This window comes from Micropterus salmoides, unplaced genomic scaffold (genome assembly GCF_014851395.1).
Source record: "Micropterus salmoides isolate LMB-PRFRI ecotype aquatic unplaced genomic scaffold, ASM1485139v1 Ms_hic_scaffold_2, whole genome shotgun sequence".
NCBI lineage: Eukaryota > Metazoa > Chordata > Actinopteri > Centrarchiformes > Centrarchidae > Micropterus > Micropterus salmoides.
Window position 1 is genome coordinate 20025342 of NW_024041150.1, and position 15873 is coordinate 20041214.

The 15873-nt window shown below is 41.1% G+C and overlaps 1 protein-coding gene across 10 annotated transcripts in view; it reads left to right on the top strand.

Annotated features, from left to right (window-relative positions):
- Window positions 1-3189: 3189 nt before the first annotated feature.
- The window catches only part of mark2b (MAP/microtubule affinity-regulating kinase 2b), a 54580-nt gene continuing 41896 nt past the window's right edge, over window positions 3190-15873 (top strand). For all 10 annotated transcript variants that reach the window (XM_038731476.1, XM_038731478.1, XM_038731482.1 and 7 more), the window contains exon 1: window positions 3190-4529. In XM_038731476.1, coding sequence (XP_038587404.1) covers window positions 4479-4529 — 51 coding nt within the window. In that variant the 5' untranslated portion in view covers window positions 3190-4478. The remainder of the gene's footprint in view (window positions 4530-15873) is intronic.

Genomic DNA, 15873 nt, shown 5'->3' on the forward strand with positions numbered 1-15873 from the left:
ACTTTGTTCGTGTACTCTACTCTCCTCTGCTTCCCCTGCTTGTCTCGTCTGCTATAATCATGTCTGGTTCGTCTTGTCTCACTGTGTTACCGTGTAAATGTCTGTCAGCAAGTGCTCCTTACTAACGATACACATTATGGGTTGGAGATGTTGTGCAGTCGTGGTTCCTGCCTCTTTTGTTTTTTGTTTTTTTTGTCTGACTAACCTTTACAGTACTTAAATCATTTAACGCTGTTATCATACGTATAAGTTTATTATCACTTTATCTCTGTGTTTGGACTTCTCTGCTCATTTTAATTATTTCTTCTCACGCTCCTAACAACATTACCTGACTGTGAGGAGACCTTGGTCCTTTACAGTTCTCCCTTTAATTTCTCTGGATGTTATAGACAAATTGCTGCAAATCAATGACCATGGCTGCCTTATGGCAATATACAATTTATGGTCCACCTGCACAGGTGTTTTCACTTAATGTGCCTGATAAAACATATCTGAAGATCAAGTTTTCAATTGATTTTTCATAAAGTTTATTGTATCTCATGATATATTAGTGTGATATACAGTTACATGAACTATGATTACCCATCCCTAATGTACAAATGCATGCAACTATAGTTATAGTTATAGATTCACCTCCAAAGATCAACTACCATAGTCAGAATTTAATTTCAAGTTATTTTAATTGATGACAAAGTAATGTAAGTCACTATTTTTTGTGCAATAAAGTGGACTCACCAGTAAGTAAATATCCTTATACACAAATAAAAGGTGTGGTGAGTTTGTAAGTAATATGGTTTTATTATAAGATTCTTATACTATGTCACTGAAACAATCAGAAAAACATAATCCCTGTGCTCACTTTTGCTCACTAAAATGTGTTGTAGGGCAGCTGTTGACAAGCATCATGTGATGAAAAGTCTCTATGTTGTAACTGCTTTAATTACTTCCAAACATCAATAATGGGCTTACTGAGAGGGACATGGCTGATAACAGCTTGGAGGTTCGTGCTCCAGTGATGGAGAATTTGGGTGCTGTTTGACTCGGATGTCACAGTAATCAAGACCTGCACATTGCCACAGAGTTACCTACAGTTCTCTTGTAGAGATGAACTGAAATGCAAAAAAAAGGGGCTGGAAAGACAGCCTGACAATGATGTCTCAACAGTCTGGCGTTGTGTACAGGATGCCAGCCTCTACAGAGAAAAATTATTGGCTACATATTAAAAATAACTGTTATTCCGGCCTCAATCTGGCCAGATCTATTTGGCACCCTGAGACAGGAGATAAAAAGGCTGTTCATCCAATGAGACTTGAAATACCCTCAAATCAACTGCAATAAACAGTCTGAGGTTCAGCCTCCTACTCAGAGAGGCAAAGAAAAATAGGAGTGTGGCTGCCAAAAGATGCGTTTTCATCAAAATATTTATGGGTCACACTGCAGGAAATAGTGTCAGGATAGGCTGTGGGATGGATGGATGGATGTAATATATTGAGGCATCCTGCAGATGGGGACATTTCAGCACATTTCCCCCAGCGACCAAGCCAGACTCTTGCTCTAACAGGCTCATATAAAATCTTAAAAAATGTAGAGTCAGTGAGTTCATGTGGTCATGAACATGACTGTTTGACATCCGCCCTACTGGGATCCACCATCAAATTGGACATGCTCCAGTAAAGCTGAAAAAAGGAAACAGGGGACATATTCTGCCCAGTGCGTTGGATTGGAGAGAGGCCCATGATACATTAACTGTGTTATTGATGATATGGATGCACTTTTATGCACTTAAATCAGAGGTGTTTGTCTCCTGTAGCAGTGTATATGCCCCTGAGTCCACTCCTTCCATCATCAGGGATGTGAGTTTTCCCCTTGATTCATCGGGAAATCCTGCCAGTTGGATGCTCTCCCAGTCATTGCTAACAAGCCTCTCATATCCCTTCATTTCCTGATGTCTTGGCATCGTGCAAATGGTGAATATTTGTTTTTGTGACTACTAGTCTCTGCAGACCTCCTGATGGACAAGAGTTCAGACATCACTACTTCCAATGGCAGCCACACAGTCTCCACGGCTGTTGCTAAGAAACTTGAAAATGTCGACGCTTAGCAGTCAGCATCTCACAGTCAGCCTTATGGGCACATTTACAAACGACTCTTCAGTCTCACAGCCGTGATTGCAATGTGGGACCCGTAATTCAGCCACGCTAGAGAGTACACGAGTGTAGTTTAATAATTGGCTTTGGCCTCAGATATATTCAGATAAAAAGGATGGGAATAACAGGGAAGTAAACTATATTTTCCACCACAATTCTGTAAATGTTAACAAAAGAAGGAGGTGTTTTATGGATTTAAACTACCCTTCAACCAGAGGATACCCAGTGTCAGCAAAGATCACCCTGCCTGGGAGCATGGCATTCTATCACTACATGGTGTGCTGCTCTTATATATGGCCCCTAAGGAAATCCTATTAGTTGGACAGGAACTGCCACTTTATAACTAGCAGTGAGTGAAAGAGCACACAGAACTATAAACTGTAAAGACCCCTCAGATTCTTGATAGTCTTTCATTTCTTGAGTACAAATGTGAACATTTTCTTTTTTTTTGTTTGTTTCATCTCTTGAGTAACTCACATAAATTTAAAACTACTACCTGGGCAGGATTCTGGATTAGCTGAGGTATAAAGATAAGGAAATTAAGTGTGTGACAGCTGAAAGGAAATGATGCGACTCCATTGTAGAAATATCTGGCAGCTCCTGAAGCATCACCTGCAGAACCCAGTTTCCAGAGAGATAGGGAAAGAGGAGAGAGAGCACATGTTTGTAAATGAAACAAATCTTGACAGACTTGAGCTGCTGTTTTCTTGGGTGCTGCTGGGGGAGCCTCCCTGAAAGAATGCAGCTCTTTATTCATCCTACTGGGATGTGGATTTTCTGTAGACCCCAGTAGGTTGCAAGGAAACAAATGACCAAAAAAGCAGCTGACACACAAGTGAACTCTTAGTTCCCCTGGGGCTGTGGGATTCTGTCTTCCGAAAACTAGGGTACATCCCTGGCAGGATGTCATGTGAAGCAAACACCTGCCATATACCGACCTGGAGGAATCGCGGTCACCGGTGAAGGCCCGGAAAAAGCCGAGTAGAGACGAACGCTGAACGAACCCCCTCCCTCCCTCCCCATTCCTCCTCTTTCAGTCGTGGTGCAAGCAGCAGCCATGTTGCCGTGAGCTTGTTCCGGTATCAGGGCAGGATCGTGCGCATAGACTGCATTCGGGCGCAGCTCCTCGCCTCTCTCCCCCTGTCGCCCGTGACACGCACCTCCTAACAAGCAAACCTCAGTTTACCGATAATGGATTTTACTACTTCATGATTCCTCCTTCAGTCGACTGGTTACGGAAACGGCAGCAGTCGGTGTACCGACAGGACGGACTGGTATATCGCCACACTGCAGTGCAGCACTGGTGAACGACCTTATTCCAATCACGCAACACAAGGAAGAGCGCCGGTGATTTCCGTGGATTTTGAGTTTCGTGGGTCGCTCTGTGGCAGTCACTGCCGCGGCGGCCACAGGAGGAGAAGCTAACCTAGCTAGCTTTTCTCCGAAAGAAACAGTGAATTAGTTCGCTACATGGGCTAATATTGGCCAGTCAGTTAACGTTAGCTAGCGCAGCAAAATAATTCGTGTTTCTCCACTGCCATGTGACAGTTTTACATGGTGCTGCTTTTATTTTTGAACACCTTACCCTGGATATCTCGCTGGGAACATTTCTGAATTGTTTTGTGTGAGTTGGGAAGGTCGAGACCTCGCCGGGAATAACTTTGGCCTGAAAGTTTTGTAGACCTCAGACCTGGTTTCAGCCCTGAAAGGAAACATCTCTGCCACAGAAAGAGAAAAACAGGCGTCGACAGTGCGTTATGAAGACGAAGCTGGATGAACGTTTGTTGTAGTTCGGCGTATTTTCGGCGACAGTCGGCGCTTCCTCAGACGTTAGTTAGCAACCTTACAGGTTAGCATGCTAGCAACCTAATTGAACCTTGTCTTGTTCATTACAACCGTTGCTCAACTTTTCTTCAAGCTAGCCCAAGAAGCTAGCTGACCAAAACGTCACGGCATCAGGCTGGTATTGGCTCAGTGGGCACCGTCGACGCTGATAAATGTTATTTGGGAACTGAATGTTTTCACACCCTGACCGAAGCTAAAGAAGGCGTTTGTTTTTTCCCGTTTTGTGCTTGTTGTCAACATGGGACGTGCCGTTGCTGCTAGCTAGTTTCTAGCTAGCTGGCTAACTCGGCTAGCCGCTGATGTGGGATTCAACTTGTTGATTCACAGGCTATCTGTCGCGCTGCTAGCTGGCTAGCACTGGACATCTGTTGGAAAATTCCCGTCTGCTGTCAGCCAGACTGGTTTTAAATGTACAATAGACACTGAAGAATCGTTCTTGTTTCACTGCTCCTTTCCCCTTTTCTGGCAACTTAAAGACTTTCAAAAATGTCAACAAGGATCCCACTGGTGCAAGTCATTGAAAACTCGACCGGACAGGTAAGATGCACCTCTAAGATAATTATCCACAATCATTTTATAGTTGATATTTCCCCATAAATCCGCGTTAGTATACCATGATCTGCTGTAGAGAGTGGCCATGTTTGGCCCTCCAGGGTTGTCTCTTTGCTTTTTCTCTGTTGTCTTTGCCACACAGCAGTGATTCACCAGCTTGCCTACGCACTCACACTGGATTTCCCACTCTTTACAGAACATAAAAACAAATTTAGGTTTCAGTTTAGTCTATGTGTTAGGGCATGTCCTCCCATGACTTTACATTACTTTGACCTGTTGCAATTCAGCCAACCCTGTCGGCCAGTTCCACATGAATTGCGTATAGTTGACAGCACAGAAACACAGCACCCACATTTTGGGCTACTGCATTATTATTTCACCAGAATACACGTGCAACAAGTGTTCTTGATGCAAACCTGACCTTCGAAAACACTGAATTCATTTTTAAGTGTCAAAACAATCAAGTGCTGTTTGAGAAATTCACTTTTTCTAAGAGTTGTTGGAGATACTTAAGTGATTCTGTTTTTAGTTTATATTAATAATTACGACTTCTATAGTGCAAGAATGGCCTCACCTTCAGTGAGGGTCTCTTGGTGAGAAAAAAGTTAATGTATTGTGTTTGTGCTGTCTTCACATTGGAACCTTGAATTTACCAAGGCTGTAAGTGTTTTGGGTACAAATGCAAACTTGTAAAAATTGTTGATTGATTAGTGAATGCATTGTTCACAAAGGGGTCCAGAGCACTAAGTAGAAAAACACTTCGGTATTGTGCAAAGAAACTCCTCGGCTGTCTTCTGTAGATTATTGTTAGAAGACTGGAACAAAGTCCTTGTTTCTGAGACTACAGTATCTGTCTTAATATTGTTGACAGTTTCTTCTGTAGATTCACTGTACCCATACTCACATGAAAACCATTATAGTCTCCAATACAGATCATGACCAGCATTACTTGGGCAGCTGTTGAGAAGCATCATGTGATGAAAAGTCTCTATGTTGGATGGAAAAATGTGCGTGTTGACAGGGTAGCAAGCAAATGATGTCCACACATGTTTGAAGCTAAACCCATTTCTATATTTGTGTTTTGAGCATCTATATGTATGTGAATGTAGCAGTGGTGAGAAGTTGAGTGTAGCAGCATAAATAGAGGAAATGCACATGTAAAGCATTTGGTTAAAACCTTTTGCTAAACACAAGTTCATAACACTGTCAGCGCATATTAAATATAACATGATCAATAAGGAGGGTGTTTGTTTTTTTTTGGTACCTTTTTTTTTCAATCTGTCCCAATAGCTGAACCCTTTTGTCAAACTGTCTGCCTGAAACATTGAAAGCCCAACCTAGGTGTGTAAACTGCAGCTGCACAACCAACCAGACTGCAGATACGCTCTTGCCAGCCGGTAGGGAAACCTCTTGGTGTTGGAGACTCAAAGGTTAAAAGATTGAGTCTGTCTTCTTGTACAAATAAAATGCTGACGGAAGTTGTCTGTTGACATCCATGATCTCACTGCTTGTGTCGGGTGTGTGTGCGCTGGCTTTTCTCACACAATGGATCACTGCTTCCATTAGAGTGTACAGGAAAGCAGATCGACCGCTAGGTTGGTATGTAGGTAGTATGGGTACACTACACGCTCACACAGAGTGATACATACATATTCTTACAGGACTACACCCTTACCTGGAACAGAGGTCATAAACAATACAGTTGATTATATAAGTCTTACACTGTGGCAGCCTCACACACACACACAGGGCCTCTCCATATCCAGAGGGATTTTTAAGGTTGATGTCATAGTTAAAGTTACTTGCAAGCGTACTCATTACTTAGAATACCTCGTAGTGTGCAGCATTGTTCCACAAGCCACATGAAGGTCGGTGGGAAATATACGTCTGCTTTGATAACTTTTCACAGTTGTACACTCAGGCTTGAAAGAGCATAAAACCACAGTGTAGAGTAACTCTCAAACTGAACTTCCTGGTGTGCCTTGTTTGTGTTGTGTTGAGTGTCACTTCTATACCAATACTTGTGTTGTTATGCTGTAGTGCTATTATTGGTCTGAACGCACCCTTACTCATCCCGCAACACCAAGTGACGATTTAGCGGTGGAAGAAAAATGTTTGGGGTCATGGCAATTCCTTAACTGGGTTTGTAGGCAAAAGGTCACAGATGAATACTCACACACAAGGCCAGGTATAGAAAGCCTTCAGTGTCAGGTCTCAAGATGTAGGGCAAAATGGCACCTGGACATCACTCTTTTGCTGTCAAAGACTTAAGTATATAGTTTGATGTGATTAGCCAGGCTGTGCTGCCCAGTAAAAGAAGGTATTCTCCCTATATCCTCACCGTGTATCTGCGAAAAGACAGCTGGACTGGAAAAGTTGTTTATTGACGTATTGTACATCAAGTTAGCCTAATAGTGGTTTATTTGCCTTGGAAAAGAGCTGTTAAATGTAGAGAAGTGATTTTTTTTTTTTTTTTTTTGATTTTTTTTAATGTTTCTTATGGTGTGAAATGGCAGGCATGTTGAGTGGTTTTGATCTGGCATGTTGCTCTCTTACACAACGTCTGGTACTGGCTTTGAGGAACTTATTTGAATATGACTCCATTATCAGTGGGACGCCAGTTCAACACAGAATACACAGTGATAAAGCTGGTTTATTAAAATATAAAGCAGAACGTATTTTGTGTATTTTAACTTGTGTTGTCAACATGTTTGCTGTTGGGCTTGGGCGGTGTCATGGTATTACAGTAGAACAGGGGTATTTAGACATCAAAAATACATGCGCTCCTCTTTCTATTAATCTGATATGGAGACACTATTGAGGTGGTACATTGTAGTGTACGCTCTCAATGTAGGCTGGTGACGCCATGTGAAACTGCCATCATTGTGACATCGTCATGATAACTCCCTTCACTTTTCCAGCAGTTGGTAAACAACAAACACACACAGGAGCTTTAGCTGCAGCCTTTATTCATTGACAAACTGTAACCTATACTCTACATTTACCACTATATATAATATCATTACCAGCAGCTTGCCTTAAATTGTTTTTGTTTTTTACACATACTGTCATATAACTGTATATGTATACCCCAATGTCAGGATGGTACAGAGGTGTGAAAAAATAGATACCACCCAAGCCTAACCTGTAGCTCTGCACTCTTTGTCCACTTCCTCAGACATGATCTCTTGATTGTCTGATTTCCTGTTTTACAATGTTCCCTCTCTATTCATTGAGTCATATCTGAACAGACAAACTAATGCAGCCAGAAATACTGGTCTGCCTCTTCAATTGTTTCTTCATCCTCCGTTTCATTGTTTGAGTGGTTGCGCACTAGCTCAGCTAGCTGGATCCTCCCCACATGGAGGTGTGATGGATTTGAACCAATAATTTGTCCAAGCTAGACATTTCCTCATCGTAGAACTTGCGTAGAGAAAATAAGAAGCTAGATTTACTACATTTAGGACTTGATTTTAATGTTTACATTGGGTTTACCCATGTTTTATTTCTATTTCCCCAAAGGAAATAGAACAAGGAAATAAAGCATAAATCGCAAGATGGCTCGCTTTACCTTTCTGGTGTATTCCAAATGGCACCACCAACCTTAGTCCTTTGGTAAAGACGAGAAAAGTCCCCCCCCAAAACTAAGAAGGCCGGCTTAGGCTGTAACAAAAATTCCTGGAAAGGTTGAAGTTGCCTTTCCAGGATGATTGTGCAGTCTTTTAAAAAAAAAAAAAAAAAAAATTTAATGATTGCTTTAATTTAATTCTGCCCAGTCTAAACCTTGATGGTCACTTAACTTGCTGAGCATTGTCCTGCTACTTTTATCAAGCAGGGTAAGTGGGGGTGGGATCTGTGGGGTTCCTGAGGGATGGAAGGACTGTTTTATTTGTAGGTCTTGGTACCAGATGGGACTAAGGAGAATCATCTCAGTCATTTCATACACCGCAGCTGGCAGAAGTTCAATGCAAAAGCCTCAACATTCTCTATTAAACACTCAAAAGTGTTGGTTATCATGTTAAAACTTACCTGGAAAATTAAAGGTGCCCTGTAGTTATTTTGTAAACAACCAGAAGGTATGTTTGCATTCAGTGTTTGTCTACAGAATGAAGCCGAACTGAAGCAAAGCCCAATTTTTAAAAAGGTAAAATCTTCATCAAATAATCATCAATATATCAAAAGTGAGGCATGAGAAATCCCCAACAGCATGCTTACGAATGACCTCTGATTGCCACTTAATGTTTTCAGATTTTGTATTGTTGGCCTGAAGAGATGTGAGGGCCAGTATCCATATATTTGTTAATAAATTTCAAATCATACCATTAATTTATTATCATAATCATAACGTTAAGTCATTCCTCCGCCCTGGTTTCCTGTCTATTCCAGTTTGACCTCTGTAACTTGCCGCAGGACTCTAAAACGATGACGCTTGCAGGTTTAAAATGCCGTCGAGCACGGCAGCAACAGAAGACAAAGCAAACACAGTATTGGAAATATGAGGTTAGCTGAGCACAGTTTGATGTATTTCACCTGACACCTTAGGAGTGTGAAAGCCTGGCAGAGAATCTCCCAGCAAGCTGTTGAGCTGGAAATTCAATCTACATGAGAGAGAAGCACAGACTGTGTACTGACACAGGTATGTTGGTGAAGGCGTTTTCTTTAACACGTTCACCTTCTTTCCTGTCTTCATTCATGCTCCCATTGAGTGAGTCATCTTGTAAGCAATCTATAGCTCACGCTAACACGCATTGCTGTTACGCCCAGGAAACCATAAATTATGCCTCTCTCCTTACCAGACCAGTCACTAGGCAGATGAACAGAAAGACAAAGCTAGCCAGGGCCCTAGCAACAGAGAAGCTGCCACAAACGCGCACACACACAAGATCATTCACTCCATCACGTTCACATTTGTTCTTGCCGGCACACATACAGTCCCTCATCTTTCCTGCACACACAGTTGTGAATTGGACTGCAGTTATGTTAGGATTTAATTACAAGCAGGTGTTACCTAGGTGTTTAACCAACAATGCAGTGAACTTTGTCTAAGGGATTGTCTAAGGGAGCAGGGTATAAACAGGCCTTTCCAGTTGAACCAACTGGTAGGTGTGGCAGCTAACTGTAACCTGCGATTTGAAGGGCTTGACGTCACTCAGGTGAAGGCATGTAGATTTCTCTCTCTCAGGGCGTCACTGTAATTCGGTCTGTCTGTTTAGTCATCTGATGGGCAGTCTGCTGTCAATACTTGGACTTCTTCCTGTGATCAAATGTGTTTTAATGTCCAGGAAATGTTAAATGAATACTTAAGGGAACCGGTTAAATTGTCAAAGAATAGATTGAGGACAAACCATGTTGTGTTTTTGTTTGTTTTTTTTTTAGCTTGTGGCTTTCTATTTTTAACAATCAAAGTACCGATAACACTGGCCTATCTGCAAATTATCTCAAATCAAAGTAAATTTTCAAGAAGCGTTTTTAAGGATGCATTTGGAGAGGTCATAAATGCTCATTTTCAGGTTCATAATTTTATTTAGCGGTTGTACCAGAAAAGGTTTACATGGTTTAATTTTCTAAAACAACATTGTCATACTGCACATTGCTGCAGCTCCTCTTTTCATCCTGTGTGTTGACAGTTACGTTTTAGCTACCGAGTGAAGCATCTCACTTCTAGATGATCTTTGTTAGGAGTTGCACATGCACAGTACCTAGTTAAGAACTATTAGTTAATCAGAAGCAGAGAAGGGTGGCTTTGCAAACCTGTTACACGCACAAAAATATATAATACAATAAAGGAAAGGGAAAATGCCAAAAAGCATAATATGACCTCTTTAAGCCTCCATTGTTTGTGTACTTAATGCGGCCCCCAAATAGTAGTAATGTTGCTAATTATCGGTTTTATTTTACATGATTTTTATGATATTCCATATTAAAATTTCAAAGTTTGCATTGAGTGGAATACAAGTCAGATTTTCTTGGTGCCTTCACTGTGATTTAACTGTCCAACAAATGCATCATACCATCAATTTGCCCTCAAAACCTTCATAAAATGGTTTAGCTGACGCAGTAAGCCACTTAGTTAGTAGAAGAACACTTAAAAAATAGTCAAATAGTGAAATGGCACCCCTGCTCTGTTTTCCTTGGGGTTGTTTTCTGTTCTCAATTTAAAAAAAAAGTTAGTGTCAGTCGACTTTGTTTAAGGCGAGGTGGGCCCAGATTTGCTGCAAAATACAGCAGGAAACCCTGTACTCCATCCATCTATACATGTGTCCAATCAGCTTTTCAAAGTGGCTACCCTGTGAAAGCTTGACAGACCTGTTTACTCTACTCGTGGCTCTCACACACTCTCACACAGTTGCATAGCAGCAGAACAAGGGCACGCAAGGAAGTGCTGTGCAGTGTGTCCCAACTGTGACAGCAACCGAGCAAACAGGAGCTCTGAATTGATTTGACGCGCACACACACACGCACACACAAATACAAATACCTACGGAGCTAGGGTAATCCAGTTCAAGAGAACACACAGCGCTACATTGACAGCAAACTGAGACCCAGCGTGACACCACCTTGCTAAAGTAAGGGGCCTCTCTCAAATTTACTTGGCCTTATGTGCCTGTGTGGAGAGTTTGCATAGCTAATATGCAGCAATACTGTGTATTAGATTTTTGCCTTGCATGCAAGAAAGAAATATACTAAATTATGTTTGGAAACTCTGTGTAGTTCGCTAATAAATGATTTGTCTGTATTGCGCTCTGGTGAGGCTGGAGTCAGTGCACATGGATGCAGACATCAGCACGTCAGCTGAAATGCTCTTCAGCTTTGTGTCTATACTTACTGGTGGCAGACACCTCTAGTGTTACATTAAGGGAGACTGAGTTTTGATTCAACTTGTACTACTTTTGGTCCATGGTGGGTTAGGTTAAACAACATGAAATGTTTAAAACGCTTTCTACAGAGACCCCTACCAGTAGGTTACATGATTAATCATTTGTTATTGAAACGCAGGCATGATGATATAATGTTCTGCTTTGTCACCAAAAGACATTTACAAGTGTGAGTCATGGTTGTATTTTTTTACTGTGCTTCGAGCTATAAATGGGCCTAATGACAGCCTCTGCCTTGTGAAAATCATCATCAAGTGCATAAAAAATATCTTACACCAGGAGAGCTGCTTGTCCTTAAAGTATTAAATATTAATTTATTTAATGCTGTATGCATGTCTAAAATCACTCCATTTGGAGAAAAAGTCATATTGCGGTTATTGTGGACAATATTGCGATTTGCAATTCAATTATGATGGAACAAATGGTACTATGAGTCTACTTGCTTAATTATCAAGGATAATGCACAAAATACTGACATTTTGAAATGTGTTTTTCTCAACTTGAACAAAGTTAAATAATAAACAATATTAAAACAATAACTAGTAAAAGAGAACTAGGGGAGCGTGTTGTTCTATGGAGGAGGCGGCTAGAAGCAGCAAACATTGGCGCACCGGCTCAGTGTACATATGTCTAATGCAGAGTCTCTATCCACAACCTGGAGGAGGAACTGTACATGAGTGTATTAAATACAGAGTATAATGTTTAGTTAATAGTATACTGTTAGTATAACAATAATATATTAAGTACTACGTTCATTAGACTTTCATATAATAGTATACTTTTTTACCAAGTGTTGAGTATTAAAACCAGTTACAGCTGTTTCATTTCTGTGGGTTGTTTTTATTCATTAAATCCATGTGAAAACAAAAGGCTCTACATTGGTCTCTAATTTGTTAATGCTAAGTACTAACTTGTCTATAATATTGTTCAACATTTAATGATTTGCTGTAGCACGTCAAACTTGTTTAATGTCCCGCCCCATCCGGGCTGTGATTGGTCGGTTTACAAAAAGTGACTGACAAGCACTTCGGCTCTCTGAAAAGTTGAACATGTTGAACAACAAAAGGCACCGATACAGCTAACGTTAAATGTCCAGATAGCCAAACCTTCCGTATTTTCCTCCAGTTTTGCTGCTGACGATGTTTCTCTGTCACAGAGCGACCAGAGCACCGGCATTTCACCCGGTGCTCTGGTGGCAAGACTGACCTACCGTAACGGGGAGGGAGAGTTACTCGCACACTGCTCACAAATCATTTTTCTCATTGCACACGCTTATCTGTTTTTAGTGGCATATGTGAGAGCTCGGTGTGGGCGGAGATAATGAGCAGACTGCAGCGCACACAGAGAAGAGAGCGTCACACACACCTTTTCTGTTTTATTAAATTGCGCACTTTTTGCGGATTTTTAATCGCACAAGACACCATTGCAATTAGATTAATCGTGCAGCTCTACTTCTATATGTATATTGTCTGCTACGTAGCAGAAGGGAGTTACAATCTCAGTTTCACTCAGGATTTTGGCAACTTTTTAACTTGTGTCCTTTTGTCCAGGTTGTTCCACATGAGTCCTCCCAGTGTTATTCACCATTGAGATTTTCTTATAAGTAGCTAGTAAGTCCAGTTAGTATCTGTTGTTCAGCTGTAATTGGTGCTGTAGAGAGTTACTATATTCAGGGGTTTTCCTGCATAGAGGATTTAGAGATGTTTTAGCAAGCACCAAAGGAAAATCACCAGCGCCAAAATGGTAAGAATTGGGGTGGTGGGGTGGAGGAATAGCATATCAAATCCTCTCCGAATTTGTTTTAATAGCAATTCATCAAACAACTGTAGGTCAAGCAGAACACAAACTTCAATACGACGTCTTTGACTTCCAGAAGTCACCTGTCCTACCATCCACTGCGGCTATATTTTACAAAGCTGGTGCTGCTGCGTTGGTTTGTCTGCACCTGAGCGCTCTGCTACGAAGCTATAGCGCAAATGGGAGCGATGACTTCCAGTGATTTCTCCCAAACTCAAAGCCGCTTGTGCTACATTTTACTCTTTGGCGTACCAGGACTTTTTTTTTGCGTACCAACCCTTCTTACAAGCTGCCGGTACTCTTTGCTGCCGTCTCCACATCAGGTTCTCTAGGCAGTATGTGCTGTTCCCAGTCTCGCCTGCTAATCTCTGTTCGGCAGAGACAGAGGAGGGAGAAGTTTAGGTGCCTTTAATGCGGCCGTGTGCAGAAAGTTGCTCATCGTCTAAGTCCCTTCGTGAACCGATCAACCTTCCGCCTGGTTGGAAAAGTTGACGTGCTACAGCAAACGTAAGAAATGTTGAACTCGTTGTTCTGTATGCACATTTTATATAATTAAAAAGTCAGTACTTATCAGGGACTAACCAACATGTAGAGCATTTTTCTTGCATGATAATTTAATGACTGAAACCAACCCACAAAAATGAAACTGCTGTTTTGTCCAACTGGAATTAATATTATACTTACGGTAAGCTATATATAGTAGCTTATAGTATGATCTGAACTCATAATACACTATCATTAGCCCTAATCCAACCTTAACCACAGTGGTGTAATATCAGAAAACAATTTTATTTGTGAAACAGTTGAATTGTTGAACCTCAACTAATAAACTATCTCTAGGCAGACTATCCAAAAATAAATGTAACCTGTAAATACATTATTCTACTAACATTATACGTTTTATTTAATGTCATCAATATTTGTTAACACGCTAATTTAGTTGTCACTCCTCCCCGGTTGTGGATATATTTTATCAATTGGTCAGAAATAACCAGAAAATGCATAGACTTGAGGTAACTCATCGCCTTTAGTGTACACGTACTGATCATGCTTACTATCGTGCAAAGTCAGCCCCCAAAGGCCCCTTCTGAGCCTGGAAAAACTCTGATATAGCAAGCAAAATGTGGTCATTAAAAAGAGAACTACTATGGTAGATCCAGTTTTTTACCATCTGCAGATAAGCCACTGTATGGTAATATCAGGATTCTGCACATTACATGCTCCCGTTTAAGGACCCTCCCTATATTTTCTTTGGGAAAGCCATCTTGGCATTAAAGAGGAGTATAAATAGAAGTTTAAACATATGAATTGCAGAGCCGGGAAAAAAGGAATCACCGCGAAGACGGAGGGAGCAAGAGAAAAGGAAGGAGGGATGAAAGAGATACAAACCAACATCGAGACAGAGGGCAGGATTCAGGGTGCGACAAATCTCCATGGCAACACAGCCATCACGACCTCAAGTCGGGAGGGGTGTGTGTGTGTGTGTCCTCCCACCCACAAATTTCAGTATAATGCAGCAGCTTTTGTGTGTGGTTGTCATGTATCCGATAAAGTCCCTGTTTGTCCTGAGTTTGTTTGTTTGTTCCACATATAGCTTTGGTTGGCAAGTAGAAATGGAGGGCTTCTTTAAAGGAGACCTATTATGCTTTTGCACATTTTATGACTTATCTATAATGTTGGATGTTCATGTTAAACATGGCCAAATATTCAAAAATGAGGTTAAGGTATTTAAAAGAATCCCTGTGAGTAAAATCCTCAGATTTCCTCCTGTTCTGAACGCTCAGTTTTGAACTACTTTTTCTACCAAGGGCTCCGTTCTATGTAATAGGGAGCCAGAGGAGCTGATGTTCCATATATGGTCATGTGCTCCCATAGCTAGGCCCAGCAACAGCTCAGTCAGCCTGTTCTGCCCAGCAACAACAGCCTGGTAAAATGCTTAAGGTCTTGGCCAATCAAATGACAGTTGGGTTTGAGAGGTGGGGCCTCACATAGACAGGAGCTTTTGTAGCTTTTTTCACACAGAGGCTGAAATGAAGCCCTACATGAAGAGTCAGTGTAAGATAATATTTTTTTGAACTTTGAATCATGCAAAGTGGCCATACAGGAGGAAAAGCAGTTTAATAGGTCTCCTTTAAATATTGGATTGCATTAAATTGATATAATATAAAAATAATCACGTATTTCTCTTTAAAAGTTTTATTTTGAGGCAAAAAAATCTCATCAGTATTTCTCATAGGGCCATCTGTGTTATACTGCCTCAGTTTAGCATGCTCGACACAGAAATAATGAAAATTACATTATAAATCTTGAATCGAATCACAAGTAGTGCACGAGTGGAACAGCAGTGCTGCTTTCAATGATGCTGGTGGAGAACACTTTTTATAAGGCAGAAAGTAAAGCTTCAAGGGGCATTGTGGAGTTTCCAGGGGACACTAGCGGTGCGGTTTTAAGATTAGATAGAAGCTAACGTGACTATGTCTGTGTTTCTCCAGCTTTGCTAATGCTCAGTTTGTTCTTACTCGACATCATCTGAACCTGACATCATCTCCCATCCGGTCTGATGGGATTCAGCACAAAAAATATTATAGTTGTTTTGTATCCTTACGTGGAACCTGTGTTTTGCCGTGAGCCGGTTGTTTAATGGTGTTAGTGGACTG